At 40.0% G+C, this 15,285-nt stretch overlaps 1 protein-coding gene across 2 annotated transcripts in view; it reads right to left on the minus strand.

Moving 5' to 3' along the window:
- The window catches only part of RB195_009618 (uncharacterized protein), a gene marked incomplete at both ends in the record, with an annotated part of 28,244 nt that extends 12,959 nt beyond the window's left edge, over positions 1-15,285 (minus strand). Inside the window, 17 exons of one of the 2 annotated variants that reach the window (XM_064190245.1) lie at positions 4,675-4,744; positions 4,916-4,977; positions 5,039-5,162; positions 6,646-6,759; positions 6,868-6,992; positions 8,091-8,208; positions 8,268-8,392; positions 9,306-9,407; positions 9,525-9,665; positions 9,902-9,970; positions 10,542-10,602; positions 10,657-10,727; positions 10,791-10,961; positions 13,565-13,676; positions 13,758-13,889; positions 14,134-14,234; positions 15,153-15,285. In XM_064190245.1, coding sequence (XP_064047828.1) covers positions 4,675-4,744; positions 4,916-4,977; positions 5,039-5,162; positions 6,646-6,759; positions 6,868-6,992; positions 8,091-8,208; positions 8,268-8,392; positions 9,306-9,407; positions 9,525-9,665; positions 9,902-9,970; positions 10,542-10,602; positions 10,657-10,727; positions 10,791-10,961; positions 13,565-13,676; positions 13,758-13,889; positions 14,134-14,234; positions 15,153-15,285 — 1,831 coding nt within the window. Of the gene's footprint in view, positions 1-4,674; positions 4,745-4,915; positions 4,978-5,038; positions 5,163-6,645; positions 6,760-6,867; positions 6,993-8,090; positions 8,209-8,267; positions 8,393-9,305; positions 9,408-9,524; positions 9,666-9,901; positions 9,971-10,541; positions 10,603-10,656; positions 10,728-10,790; positions 10,962-13,564; positions 13,677-13,757; positions 13,890-14,133; positions 14,235-15,152 lie in introns of those variants that run through there. The other variant, XM_064190246.1, reaches the window with a different exon arrangement.

The raw sequence follows: 15,285 nt of genomic DNA on the forward strand, positions 1-15,285 counted from the left end.
TCCTATGATATTGTTTGCTGAGATCATCCGTTCTTGATACTAGCACGTAATCAATAGGGATTCGGAAAGGAAAGTACGGATAGTCCACCTCGGTGGTGGCTCGTAACATAGTAGAGCACAAGTAAATTTGTGTAGTACTTATACAACTACAAGTTATTCAATGACATTCGAAGACGAAGCATGCTGAAATACATTTTAAGAATTCTTTTTTTAACTGCATAAGCTATTGTTACCTGCTAGCTGCTAATTCGTATATGAATATGTGCAAACAATAATTCCTTACTTGAATGCCACATACTTCGTGCGCTACCGTTGTCATGGTAACAGGGTGTAATACTATATCGGTTTCTACTGTTAGAGGACAATAAATTGATAATTGAATTGCTTTTATTATTGACACTACTAGGTCGTATAATAGAAGCACTTTTAGAACTCGTTCGGGGGAAAAATCTTTCCGGAGTGTTCCCACACTATTATACAAAGACTTTCGAAGTGCTACAAAACGCCAGAACAGTGGTAAATAATCTTGTAATCTAGTTTAATAAGAATCTTGTAATCTAGTTTGCTTATGAATGTCCGATTGTTACTGACACACACTTTCCCGGCATTTGTTGCCTCGTTTGTTTTTTTTTGCTTTGTTTGAGCTGTAATCTTACTCTTCTCCACGTTCATAGCGGCGTTGGTCCAGAAGATGTGGAGAGGTTACCTGCCAAATTCGTATCCGGAGTAGTTCTATGAAGCTCTGCGGCTTGCAGTGTTGCCGAGCAACCGTCCTTTGACATAAAATAATCACCTTTTCTTTATTCCCTCCTTTCTAGACTACTGTAACTGTAATTTTCCTCACCTATTTTTCCAGTTAAATTTTTTGTTTAATATGACGCGCTCTGCACAACTTTCCCAGCCGGAGCGGCAAAGATTGCCAATGACAAGGTGTTACGCTAGCTTTCCCGCGCCAGCTGCAGTATATAAGCACTCGTAGTTCAGTTCCTTTCTTTCCTTCTGGTGTGCGTTTAGCGTTATATTGTCGTACTGCCATATTCGAGCGCACACCATCTACCACTTACAACCGCATGTACCACTACTGGCTGCCGTTGGGCCCTAATCACAAACCACTCACCGGTTTAAGCCGAGAGCGATTAACCACATTGCCATCTTGACATGGCCCAATAGATACCATTTACCGTCTGTTGTGTTGTTATATTATATGTTGTTGTCTTGTATTGGTGCTCTAAGGATAATTCGCATTGTAACACTCGTGCACCGCCTAACCACCTACCACTTGGGTTGGGGCAAAGAGAATATGGGCAGCACTTAGCAGGGAGGACGGGAGGCTAGGCGCGGAAACGGCTTTCTGGAGCAGCTAAGCCGCCATGTGGTGACTCCTCCTAGTCCGAACAGTCGGCTCCGGGTCTTTCCACCGATGTCTGCCGCTCCACATCGGAGTGGACCCGGGCACAACACTAATGCGAACCGATAAAAAGCGATGATGAGATGCATTCGCATATGGCCACAAGAGTACGGAAAAAATCCCATGAGTACCGGCTGAAATTCTTGAGGAGGTCTGGGATGAAACATCCAGTAACAGAAATGTCTTATAATCTGTTTTTTTTTCCTCTTTATTGTTTCCTGTTTAAATACCAGAGAAGCAACTCTTTGAAATCTTTATGCACGAAGTTTTGATTATGAAAATTACGCGAATCCTGCATAGCGTTGAATTGTGAACCACGCTTTTGAGCAAGCAGTCGAACCAACGTTTCGGTGCAGTAACCCTCTTCAGAACCTGGGAAACCGAAGACACATGTAATCTGTCAACTCAAACAGTAGCAAACAAATGGCTTGCTCAATACCAGAGAAGCAGACCACAACAGCGCTCACCTCGATAGCTGTAAAGTAGTGATGTTAGCAGGCCACTACTCTTTAGGGTTGTGGAGCTAATATTAAGTAATATCAACAAGTAATTGCATCTGACTCCATAGGTGAAACCCCATAGGTCGTGATACGGCGCCATTTCTTTGGTCACGACGATCCATTTTCATTTACGATTCATGATTGGCTTCTGGCTATGAAACGGTTATAGACCTAATTGCATCGTTGGTCTGAATGGAAGCGAAAAGGACTGCGTGGCATCAGGAGTCTGATCACCTGTTAAGGGTGTGGTGCTGAATACACTAGCGAAACAGGTAGAGCACTATCTGGATCAAGAAGCGCCTAGATGAGTTCACGCGTTCAAAACCACCAACCCCTTTACGTGGCTCATTGCGGAAAGTGTCATGTTAACACTTCTTTTACGACAACACTCATTATCTTCGCACCCGTTCTGTTACGAAGAACATTGGAAGCGTTTTATATAACAGCTAGAAATCCGAGCAACCAATCAATGAACAGTAAAGCAAAATGGATCACTGTGACTAACGAGCTTGCGCAATTTGATGAAAACTGAGGAATTGGAACTAGGGGGTCAGATGCAGGAGGGCATTGTTATTACCACTAGCATTGGCATTACTACCATTAACGGTCAAGTCTCACAACCGCTGGTCCGCTAGCATCACTGCTTAAAGGCATCACCCCATGAATCTGAGGTGGTACGGATTTCAGGTGGAATATTGGTATACCTGATCGTAGATTAAGGAGAGGGGGTGACTGCGTCCATTTCTTCCTAATTGCCGTAAAAAAACGGCCCGGAGGATGCGATTTTGGGCGTTCCAGCGCGCTATTTTCTACAAGAAATTCGATTGGAGCGCGAGAGCCGTATGCACACGCCGTATCTTCCGGGCCGTTTTTTACGCCAATTAGCAAGAAATGAGCGGAATCACCCACCTCACCATAATCTACGACCCCGTATAGGAATTCTCCACCTGAAATCCGTACCACCTCAGATTCGTGGGATGATGCCTTTAAGGCTAGCAAAGTGAGCGCTTTTGTGGTCTGCTGATGCTGTGTTTGAGCTATCTGTTCGCTAAGTAATATTTTGTAAGGTGATGGGGCATTTGAGAGGATACACTGGGTGTCTCGAATTTTTTAGACTCTGAAAAGTCGTCCGTTTGAATTGTGACCAGGATAAGAATCGAATGATGTTGGTCGTCTGCTTAAAAAGTAGTGCAGGATTCAACTCTATAATGTCAAAATTCAAGGAAGGTTGAACTTAATTTGCATATCATTATCGATTTTAACCACCTTTCGACTCTCTAGACATTGATCTCCGGAACTCGTCACAAAGAGCTAACTTGATTCAGTGACCATCATTACATAACATAATCTTGACACCGTAGTTGTGGTACTCCATGAGGTTTGTAGAAGTTCTCTGGCTGAGATCAACAGTTTCTGAGACAGCTGCATTTTATAACATGCAGTGAATTAGAGTAGTATCGAATATTTATTATAACGTACTTTGGGAATCTGGTCAGATAAATCATCCTAGGAAAGGCTGTTCTACTTCAACTTCATTCATCTTGTATTAAAATGCCATAAAATAACGTTTGCAATGAACTTATTGCTGCATTTTTGGCTTCACCTAGATAATAATAAGAGATTGTTCTTATTTCGTAATAGCAAAAGTGTGATAGCAACCGTATTTTGTTTCTAATATCCATGAAATACGTGTACCCGCAAATTTCATTCATCATAGAAAAACCTGTACAACATTAGTCAACAAATTGTTAAATATTGGAAACTCTACTAAACATCTCCTCTCCTAATTCCATACAGCAACTCCTGTTTCTGTGAGAATAATCATTGTAATGAAAGATAAGTAGATAAATATCAGGAGGAAAGCGTACGGTCGTCGTAGATAAAAACGTTGAACGAAGCATGCTGAAACAATTTCTTTTTAAATTGCAGAATTTTAAAAAGTCAGTCAAGTCTAAATCATTGGAACGAAAACGCCAAATTCATCATCGTGAGAAGGAAGGTGGAAGTCGAGTGAAGAGGAGTGATGGAGATACTGTTTAAAGAGTTGAAAGGAAAGTGTTCAAAGGGTGGAAGATAAGTGCTTATTTTCCCCTCAGTGATTTTGAACCATCAGCTGAGCATATGTGCGATGGTGACCTTTTACCGCAACGCCACATCCCCAATTTAGTCGTGCAATTAGAAGTTGAATAGATGACAAAATTTATTATCCTCCACTTGGTGTCACAATAAACTTCTGGATCACGCCACATCCGTCACTACCCGCACTTTCATGGAATTAAAGGCATCACCCCTCGAACCTGGGGTGACACGGGTTTCAGGTGGGTTATGCCTATACGAGTCGTAGATTATGGGGAGAAGTGTGATTCCGTCTATTTCTCCCTAATTGATGCAAGAAATGGCCAAGATTTCGAACGTTTCGGCGCGCTATTTTCTTTAACGAGTTCGATTGGAGCGCGCCAGCCTTGTGCACATCTTCCGCGCCGCATCTTCCGGACCGTTCTTTTAACGGCAATAAGGAAGACGAAATTACTTTCTTCTCCATAATCTACGACCCCGTACAGGAACTCTCCACCTGAAATCCGCACCACCCAAGATTCGTGGAGTTATGCCTTTGACTACCGGACATGTGTCTACGTAACTCAGTCATTGATAATAATGTGTGAGGATGTGGTAAGCAGCAAAAGGTTCAGTTGTTATTGTGCTGAAGTGAAGGTGAAGTGAGGGGAACCTAAACGTTAGATTATTTTGGAAAAAAAAGGAACTTACCAATAAGTGTGGTGACTAATGATATCCCCAGAAACAGGAGAAGTATTCGGTATGTTGGATTCAGATTTATCTGAAATGTTTTTAGTAACAGGAAGAAAGAAATAAAATGATTGCACATTCAGAACACCACGAGAGCATTAGATGATGTTTGTTAGTGCTTGTTCAAATAAAGAATGGGTGTACTTTTTGAATGACTCAGAATATTACTCGTTTGAAATGAGATCAAATTTAACATACTCACCGTTACAGTGCGGCCATTCGCTTTGGCAATGAGGAAGGGGAGGCCAAAACCGATCAGAAGATCTGAGGAAAGATGACCTCTCTACTAGTGTATTGTTATACTACGAGGAATGTAAGCACTCACTGAAAAGTGGTCCCCCAATTGCGGCTGCCATAGCCATACGTGGGTATCCTTGCTTCACAACAGAGATATCGGCAATTAAATCACCAATACTATTGCTCCATGCTAAGATGGTTAGTCCTAACACCTTAAATTGAGAATTATTTGGATTGAAATTTCTTCCCATCCCTTCTCATTACTCAAATATGACAGCAATAACTTTTTCAATCTAATTGGACTGTAAACCCTTACAATCAGCATGTCACAAAATTGAGGGTGTTGGGATCTCTCCATGAATAGACAAAGTTGAGAATGTAGGCCACGAGTATGAGCGCTCTCACGCTTGATTTCCCCTAATTATCCAGAAAATGATGTGAGATAATGTGTCGTCGCACCAAACTCCCCACCGAGACACCTGGCAACGTGGTAGGACCGCGGGAGCAAGCAGATACACCTCTTCTTCTGCAAGCGAGCGGCTCATCTATAGGCAGACGTGACACTCGCTAAGTGTCAAGGAGATTCGGTGCGACAAGGACTATTCCCAGAATTTTTTTCGCGATAGCTGGGGGAACTGAGCGCGATCGCACTCAAACTGATGAAGTAGGACCGTACACTTTTCACACCCTCAGTTTCGTTTAGGTATTTTACTGATTATTTTATTCTGTTAAGTAATGTTTTACAACTTGTGATGGGACGGATCGGCTTATCCTAGAAGTGATAGTGTATCCTATACCCATTTTATTTCAAAAACTGCAAAGATTTCACAAAAACTTTTTGAAATCTAAGATATATTCTTCTTTGTTTTTTTACAACTACCCTCCACATTTCTGACAAATTTCAGTGCCCATTTCCAAACCCTCTTTCCTCAGATTTTTTTTCGGCAGTTAAAAAAAGGTCGTAGGATTTAATTATTTCTTGAACATCGACCCTTTAAGAGACTTGTGTTCACGATTTTATATCACCTTATTACTGTTGCTCTATGGTATGATTCAAATGCAACTTATCTTTGTTTGATCTAAAATCTGACATATTCATAACGATAATAGAAGGGATTTGTAGAACTGGATGATAAACGTGATGATTAATGTGGCATACTTTGAAGAAACTCTTATAAGAAGTGTCATCAACATCAAACTATTCCTTCTGGTGCTATGATGAAAAATTTGCTCACTTTAATTTTTTTCTATCGTTTGCTTAGAGTAAATTATTTCGTATTGAGCACAGAAAGCGTGGTGCACATTTTAATTTAAAAATTTTGTATTTTTCACATATTTTCCACTTATTTCGTTGTACAGTTTCTGCAGATATTCTCTGCCTTCTTTAGTCTGTCTGATATCTGAAAAAGGTTTCCCTTCGCTGTTCTTTAATTTTTGATTCGTCCAACGTTAACACCTATGTCCCTATCAGTATTCTCTGACGCAATACGCAAATTTTTTAGATAAGTTCGTCAGCTACTGACGCCACTGGATTAAAAGATAGCAGTTGTTAATTCTGACGGATTGGTTTTTGAATGAAATTGCGATTGTACAGTCCTCAAATCTATTCATTTATTTGTTGATGAAATTTATTCAAGAGATGTTAAAGAGGGCTAACGGGAAAAATCGTGAAAAAATGAAGAAAAAAAAGCCTACCTCATGCGAAATGTGTGATATAACTCCTAACATCGTCACAACATTAACGACTTCAGAAGAAATAAAATAAATCCATGAGATCGACATGAGAAATCCAAGATAAGAGGCGAATTCCTGAGTAAGATAAGACATTTTTCTCATACTGTGATTTATAATACAGTATGGTTTGATATGGTTGAAGTTATAATCGTAACTATTTTTTATAAGAGGATATATTTTTACCTTATAATATTTTGGTTGTGTATGGATCGATGTAAAAACTGCTAGAAGTGCTATGATTATCGCTGATAGCACCAGTGCGTACGCATATAACCCGGGGCTTCCACCGAATGGTTCTACCGTAGTCACTGAAATTATAGTCAGTTTTATTTTTATTTTTTTGTTTTATATCAACATGACATATTAAAAATTAACAGTGTAAACGACTCCGCGCATGAAGAGTTCATGCTACTTCATAATACTTCTATTTCCCACTCAAAAATTGTAATATCGCTATTATTAGAACAATAAATAATAGTAACAAATAAAAAAATAAAATTACAAATAATAAACAGGATAATGAATAATGATAAATGAAAAATGAACAATGGTAAGAATACAAATAAAGAATATTCATAAATGTTTGAAAAGAAAACTTTCCATTCTACTATTATACTATTATACTCAATACTATACTATCACTACTATTATACTTATTTTCACTTTTCTGTTCTTCTCTTCTTCTTACGTTTGCTAGAACTGAACTCTCTCATCAACCTGTACTACTTCTGTTCTCTCGCCACCTGCGCCTCTCTACAGTGCGCACTCTCGTTCTTGACAGTTTCGCTTGCTAACCCCTTTAACGCGTGCTTTTCTATCACGTGTGACGGACACGGTGGGCAAAACGCCCACCATCATAAATAAACATAAACAACAGTAACAGCAGGAACAAAATAGCAGTGTAAACAAGTTAGGTAAACAAGTGAAGAAATTTTTGTATTGTCCCCGCTACAGGAGGACAACTCGTTGTAATTTTCTTTTGTAGATTTGATTCGGACAACAACGTTTTTCATACATTGACGTTAATTAGGCCTAGATGCACGAAAACGTTGAGAAATGATGAGAGGGTGACGATGAAATGAGGCGGAAAAACTAAGAGATGCTGAGAAGGAATGAATGTGAAATGAAATATTTTCCTTAAAAATGAGTGTGTAAATACAAAAGATTAGAAAATAAAATATAAAAATAATATAAAAATACAAATACAAATATAAATATATAAATGAATAGCAGTAGGAGCTGTCAACAGAAGTGCTGTGTGTATGTTAAATTTCGTTAGGGGCGCATTTTTCATACTTATCAAAAGTGATAGTCAAATTACTTTGACAAGTTTGTCACTTTTGAAAAGTTTGAAAATTATTTTCTATTGGAAATCATAACTTTGACTCTATACTCTCTGAACCAACATTGAACGGAGAAGAGGAACCATTGAGGAGCAACCACAGCCTGAATAATCGCCATCGATTTCGACCAACTATATTCATTGAGTGGAACGGTCAGCTTCAACAAAAATATTGATGGCATCTAAAGAAACTTGTATGAGATTGTCGAAATATCATGACGGATCGGATATAAAGCCCTACTTTGATGATACACATCGCTTTGCTGAATCGTCCGAGATCATTCCAATCATCCGGTAACGGATGTAGATGTCTGTAGATATCATAGATGAATGTTCGAGCAGATACGACTTTGATAGGAGGTGGGACTGTAAAGGGACCTGTTATTATGTGTTATGAAATCTCTAAAGACATATCGTGATCTTCAGTTAATGATTGAAATTAATCTAGTAATTGTTCCATGAACTCCAGGATTGACTTCTGGTCTGCTCTTTGATATCACTGTGATCAATCCACTGCGTGCGCGTGAGAACAAATGATCGTTTGGCGATAAGACAAGTATTAGCTGTGTCACCGCACTTTTTTTTGTTTCAGGGCGACGCGAGCAGAAAATGGGTGCAGCTTCGGTTCGACAACGATGTATCGTAAAAACTACATTGCCCCTCATATAAAGGATAAGGAATAAAGTGTACGGCGTAAACCAATCCACTTAGGATACACCAGAACGCGGGTGAGGCCTACGCATTGACTTGCGGTGGCTAACCGATGTAATGTAGGTACGATGTACCAAGTCAGTGTTTTTACCCTCCCAGACGAGTCTGATGCCAATTTATCGACCCCGGAGGGATGAAAGGCTTGGTTCGCACTACTCGCACGTTCGCACTCGGGGCGGTTTCGAGCCATCGACCGTGCAGTCACGACGGAACCTCTTTCCACACCCGCCCCATTCTTCAAAACATAAATTAGGGAAGGCTGTATGCCTGTAGATCTGCTTATCTACAGGCATACAGACCTTACTTGAATCGTTATGCCTGTGCCTTGTGTCTGTGCAAAACACACGCACAACACCCTCGATCCTTCCTACAGCGACTGGGATTTGTACTCGGACATAGACAATTTTGACACGCACGCTCTTCAACACTCAAAGCGGACAATAGGGAAATTTTTTGCGCGAAAGTTCTGATATCCGCTAGTAGCGATTACATTGATTTTGCTCCACTTTCATGCTTGACACAGCACAAGCTTACCAACTGGTGCCATAGATAATTTAAATAAACATACCCAAAGTAGCGGCTCTACTCCGTGCTTCATGACCGGTTAAAACCAAATTATGCGAGACGACAAACTCTTCTTCCGAAGATTCTTCGGATGTGTTGTCATTTTCTGGAACAGTGTCATTAGAAATGGCGAGAAACCGCGTCTCAGCTAACGAGACCAGTCATCAAACTATCTACGAGTGGAAAGTTTGGGATAATTCGTCCTAATAGTGAGATACAGTACCTTCGATTTCTTGGAGCTTGGACGACAAACGAGCGATATCCGTGGGGAAAATGTTGAGCGTATCTCCGTTGATTGCTATGGAAGCTCTTTTCGCAAGTTCTTTCCTCACTGTCACCTCAGAGACTTCACCATTTGACGAATCTTTAAATCAGCACTAATATTTGTAGTTTTTTTTTATGTTTCAGAACAAGTAGTCAGTTCTTTCTGATGAACAGACCACGTATACACGTTAAGGGACCAGATCTGCCATTTCAGATTGTTCAACGGTACCAACTTTTGAGCAGATAATTTTCCTAATGAGATTTTTGCCCTGATTTCCATGGTTTCCATTTTTGAAGATCCTCATTCCTAGTTTCTTAGAAAACTATGATCCTCACCCATTTCTTGCTTGATTTTCTCCACCGCATCCGATATGATTTGAATTTGAGGAATCACAGGCATCACACCTACAACACCATTCTCTGTTTCTTTTTTTAATCTCTTTGAAATTTAAGCAGACCAATACGAAATTGACAATGTTGTGATCTCCACGCGATGGGTAAGGCAGTAGTTCACAACCATGAGCGTCATAACGTTCAATTCCCCCTAATAATACAGAAAAAGACGTGTAGAAGTGTTCCTGATTGTACTATTGTCCCAAACGTTGCAACTTGTTACGCGATAGACTGAGGCCAAATCAGTCGTCGTTCAGCGTCCGTAGTCTAATTGATTTAACTCAGACATAACAGAAATAGCTACAAACTTGCAGAATCGCAGATACATTGCAGATTACAGTAGCTTTATTTCCCGTAATAAGTGGCGTCGTTGGTGAGAAAGGATCACATAAGGATGTTTAACTCGCCTTTTTTTGGATTGCTGTAGAGAATTGTGTGTGATCACGCTCATACTCGTGAACTACACCATCTACGCCTATCTGTTCGTGGAAAGATACTAACATCATAAATTTCGTGATGAGCTGCCTATTTCTATAGGAAAAGAATCTATGCACACATACAGTATAAAACATTATCAACCTACTCCCTTGCCTCGATAATACGTTGCTCAGTTTGCTTTTGACGCTGTTTTCCCGTAACTTTTTCTGAAGAAAATTATGAAATTACGATAGAGAACCGTGAAAAACGTTCAACCTTACTCTTTTACGTTTGTGAAGTTGATGACTAATAACAACAGTGAGGATGTAAACACAATAAATTCCCAGGTACACTAAAAACGAAATAAGAATCCGGAGGTAATGAGCAATAGTGTCTTCTTTGTTTCAAATCTTACCTGAAGGTTCCCATATATAGACACTGGTACTGTACAGGAAAACAAATATTATCCAAGCTAGAGCTATGAGATAAAATATAAGGTCTCGAATTGTCGAAAATACATCAATCTTGAATGGTCTCACGAGTACAATCGTGGCGGTGACCATCGTTGTGACGAATATACCGGCTCCTGTAAAATTTGGTTGTCATTCGAAGAAGCAGCTATTCATGCACCGTAACAACACTGCAGAAATTTTTAAACGGATGGTTTGCGTACTTCAGAAATCACGGAAAAGCGAGCTTATCTCTGATTCCACAGCGTTTTTTTGTATCTGATAATAAGGGTGAATGCTTTATGCTTCAACAATGTTTCAAAAAAGTATAGTGTGATTACTATAAAACTATTATTTTGTCGGAACATGTTATCGCAAAATGTGTCATCACTTGGCCGTCAGCGTACGTAAGGCTGTTTACTTAGCTCAGAACGTATGTCATATATATGGTGCATTAAAGGAATCCCCCACGAATTTGACGTAGTATGAATTTGGTGGACAAACCCCATGCGGGGTCGTAGATTGCGGGATCAGGGGGTGGCTCCGTTCATCTCTCCCTAATCGTAGTAAGAAAAACGGCATGAACAGCGACGACGAAGACTTCAGTTGCAATGCGCCACCGTTGTACACGCTCCGCATCCAGGTGCGCAGCAATCGAAATCCAGTGAGTTCTCTTCGACTGCCTATTTAAGTGAAGCCCATGAATAGGTTGCTGAGGGACAGGAACGTATGCATAGAAGAACGTTCTAGCGCTCCTCGTAAGAAATAAAGAAAAAAAAAGAAAGAGAAAGAAAAGAAAAAATAAAGCGGTTCCCACGCCATTTTCCAGGACGATTAGGGAGAGGTGAGCGGAACCACCCTGATCCCGCAATCCACAATAGTCTCTAGCTTTTGCCGTGAATTCCCTCACCACGTCAGATTCGTGCTATGCTGCCTTTAACACAACCAGAAGTGCATTAGGTTACCAGTGGTGAAACACCCTGGATCTGATCAAAAATGACCACATCTCAGGCATCAAACAACGATCCCCCACTAGTGCAGTGCTGCCGTTCAGAATAAGACTATAGTGCAAAGTATGACGAATTTGGACATTTGGATGAGAAGATGTGGTTCAACGCCAGCCTTGATCATCTTCGTCGCTTACTTTCCAACAGAAAGTAATGAAGATTTTCTCGACTTCTTCTCCCTCATTGCCTCATGTCTCTTCTTTTTATCGTTCTCTATATGGACCTAGAGGGTAGTTCTACGGAGAAGACCGTACCATCTACAAGACAACTGAAGGCTACCTGAGTTTATTACGGTGGCTGAAACCGCTCACGGAAACTCGCAATTTCGGGAGCTCGCCTCTCTACGTTGGACGTAGGAGTCATTCTGCAGAGGGCACAATGAAAAAGACTACACCATCGTCAGTTAGAGTTTTTGCCTACGTATACGGTCGCAGACGTACCAAAATTCCACACGGATGGGACCATCGCCTCCCCTGAGAAAGATTTTCCTTATCACAAAAAGAAGAGATACTATTCAATTGCTCGACACATCGGTGACTGTAATGGTAATTAAATGAATGGAATCGGAATGCACTTCACTGCATAATCCAGAGAAATTCGTAGTGGAAAGAAACACGGTTGTGATTTGCGGGTACCTGTCTCACAAGCGTGAAACCATGGTCCTTTGCGGATTTGGATGTAACAGCTCCTGTGTAGATCGTATCCTAATTAGTATAAATAGAGCAATTCTATCGCGCGGGGGTCGGTCAACATCACGGGGAGAGCATGTTCTTGATTTGGGATATGATTCACAAAGAATCGTAAGTTGCAGGGAATGAGGCATTTGGGAAGATCCCTCACAAAGGTTGTGCATTTTCAGGCTCAAAGGAAGGCGACGATGCCGAAACGTTTAAAGTGTAGAATGTTAGCATCTGCTTCACTTACTTTATTGAGAAAATTTCGACATTTTTCCACATGCTCGTGTTGTTACGGTCCCTAAGCACGCAGTGATCTCCATTGTTCCTCAGTTATGTGTTGGTCTTCCTGTACGGGTTGACAACGCATTTTTTATGGAGTCGAGTAAGAACGAGGTGAAGCTCGATGCAGTTGAGTAAGCGGTTGGAATCGGCGGTGGAGGATGGCGGGACCGAGGTGGGACCCTCGGTAGCACTCTTCATCGCTACAGTCCGAGCTTCAGGTCGTTTTGAACCGACTATATCAGAGATCAGCGTAGTTCTTGTCAGCTGTAGTCAATCCTTCCTACATGAATACTGTGTTTGTTGAGTATTTTGTGTGAACCATTACAATAGGGAGGAATATATTAAAATTTGTAAATACATTACTGTATTTATCACTGGTGAGTCCAGTAGAACAACTCACTGCTGTGTTCTTTTTTCCAATTTTTTTTCTATGTCATAACCAGAAGGTTCCGGTGTGACTCACTTTAAAGTTACGTGATTCCTACTGGGACTAAGATTTATGTGTAAGCGTGCGAAAAGTACTATTTTGAGGCAGCGACATCGATGATGCGATTAGCAGTGTTTTCTCAAAATAAGGTCTCACATAGCATACTTCATCACACCTGCTTTAAGCTGCTATAAGTTAAGCTAATAAAAACGGTTTCAGTTCCTTCCAGCTCAAACAACAGATTACAACGTCAACTTATGATGAAAACTTAGAGAGCCGAAAAACAGCAAGCGTTCGTGTCGTTTTGTAGAACTATGTAGTGAAATCTGAAATAAAAAATCACTCACCAAAAAGTTCTCCCAATGCAAGCCCCGCCTTAGGCTTTGGACTACTTAATACTGACGCTATTGAACCAAAAATGTCAGGAGCACCATTTCCGAATGCCATAAATGTTACACCCTGAAAATACACCCGTGTCCGTCCTGAAAATCCAATCCAAAACATTATTATTTTGAGGAATAGCTTCGCCCACAAATTTACCGCTATGCTTTCGCTGATTTTCAAATGTGCGACAATCGATGAAACGCTGGGAGAAAAGAAATCATCCGCAGTAGTGGATACCATTATGAACAACATAAACATCCATAACACTCCAGCGATTATTACTCCAACCTAAACGTACGTGGTTCACATTGAGCATTTCATTACACCTTCCTTAGACGAGCAAATTGAACTTTTGGAGAAGATGTGTTTTTGAGAAAAATTTTACAAAACTGATCAAACGTCTGAGAGAAGTTCAGTGTCCAATTAGACATCATATTCACTTCTTTTGCTATTGCAGAACTCTTGTAAATTTAATTCATAGGAGTATTATGGAAGGATCTTAAATGCAAATGTAAAGATTCGGCAAAGAAACCTTTTTTCCGATATCAAACTGGCATTCGACATATTGCGACCACAGCAGATATCCACCGCCTTCGCAAATGTCATCGTGGTAATTGACGTAGTCGCAAATTTCTGTAAAACGTTTTGTTTATGAAAACTAATTGACTTCACGGTAAAGAACACATTGTTTCCATTATTCTTCTGTATAGATGAAGAGTTTTCTACAAGGGAATTCTTAAAGCTATAGTGATTTGTAAAAATAAACTTAGTGAGAAAAGACAAAATTTACTAACAAAAACACTACAATGACAGGAATACAAACATTTTTATTCGCTCTCTATAGAATATTCGCTTTGGACGTTAGAAAATTATGAAAGAAAAACGAAAAGGTAACCAAAGATAAGCTATAAGTTCAGATCAAAAGGAAATAATGGGTTGAATTGAAGGGCGTCCACTTTCAAAAAAAAAAAAAACATGCTCAAGAAATTAATGGCGTAGGGCGAGATATTCTCTTCGACAGTGAGTTCCGCTCACTTTACTTAAACCAGAGAACACACAAAAATATTTGCATGTAGTGTTGCGCAATAACCTGGATACTAGGCCTGAACTAACGATAGCTTCGATTATTCCAGGAAGACGCCCACATGTCTTTGATTTGTACCGAGGTTTTATACCAAAGAGTCATACGAAAAAGATTAATAAGATAAATTTTGAATCTATATTTATTTCAAATAAATGTCAGAACAATTGAAAACTATGTAGCGCTTTTCGACCATTTCTTACTTTTATGACAATTTCGAAGACCGATGGAAAGTGTTAGAAGAAATTCTTTTTGTTAAATTGCACCGGTTGCATATTAAATGGAGGTGAAATATCACAAATGACCTTATGGAGGAAAATTCCGTTGATCTCCACCAACCAAAGATATGAACACTAGAATACTCGGGAAGTGAATTGCGCTCTGCTAATAGATGGCGATCAGTGAAGGGTTGAATTTGGCATATTTCAGCTCTTTTCTGATCGTAACTGCCACAAAATCATATCACAAACCTTCTTTTGTCATGTTCTTCCATATTTGACACACTTCTGAATTTCCGCCGACGAATTCGGTAGGTGTAAGAGAAGTGGAAGTTGCAGCATTGTTTATTGCAAACCAAGAGAAAAGCAGAACAAGCTGTAGCAT

The sequence above is a fragment of the Necator americanus genome, chromosome III (genome assembly GCF_031761385.1).
Source record: "Necator americanus strain Aroian chromosome III, whole genome shotgun sequence".
NCBI classification, from domain to species: domain Eukaryota; kingdom Metazoa; phylum Nematoda; class Chromadorea; order Rhabditida; family Ancylostomatidae; genus Necator; species Necator americanus.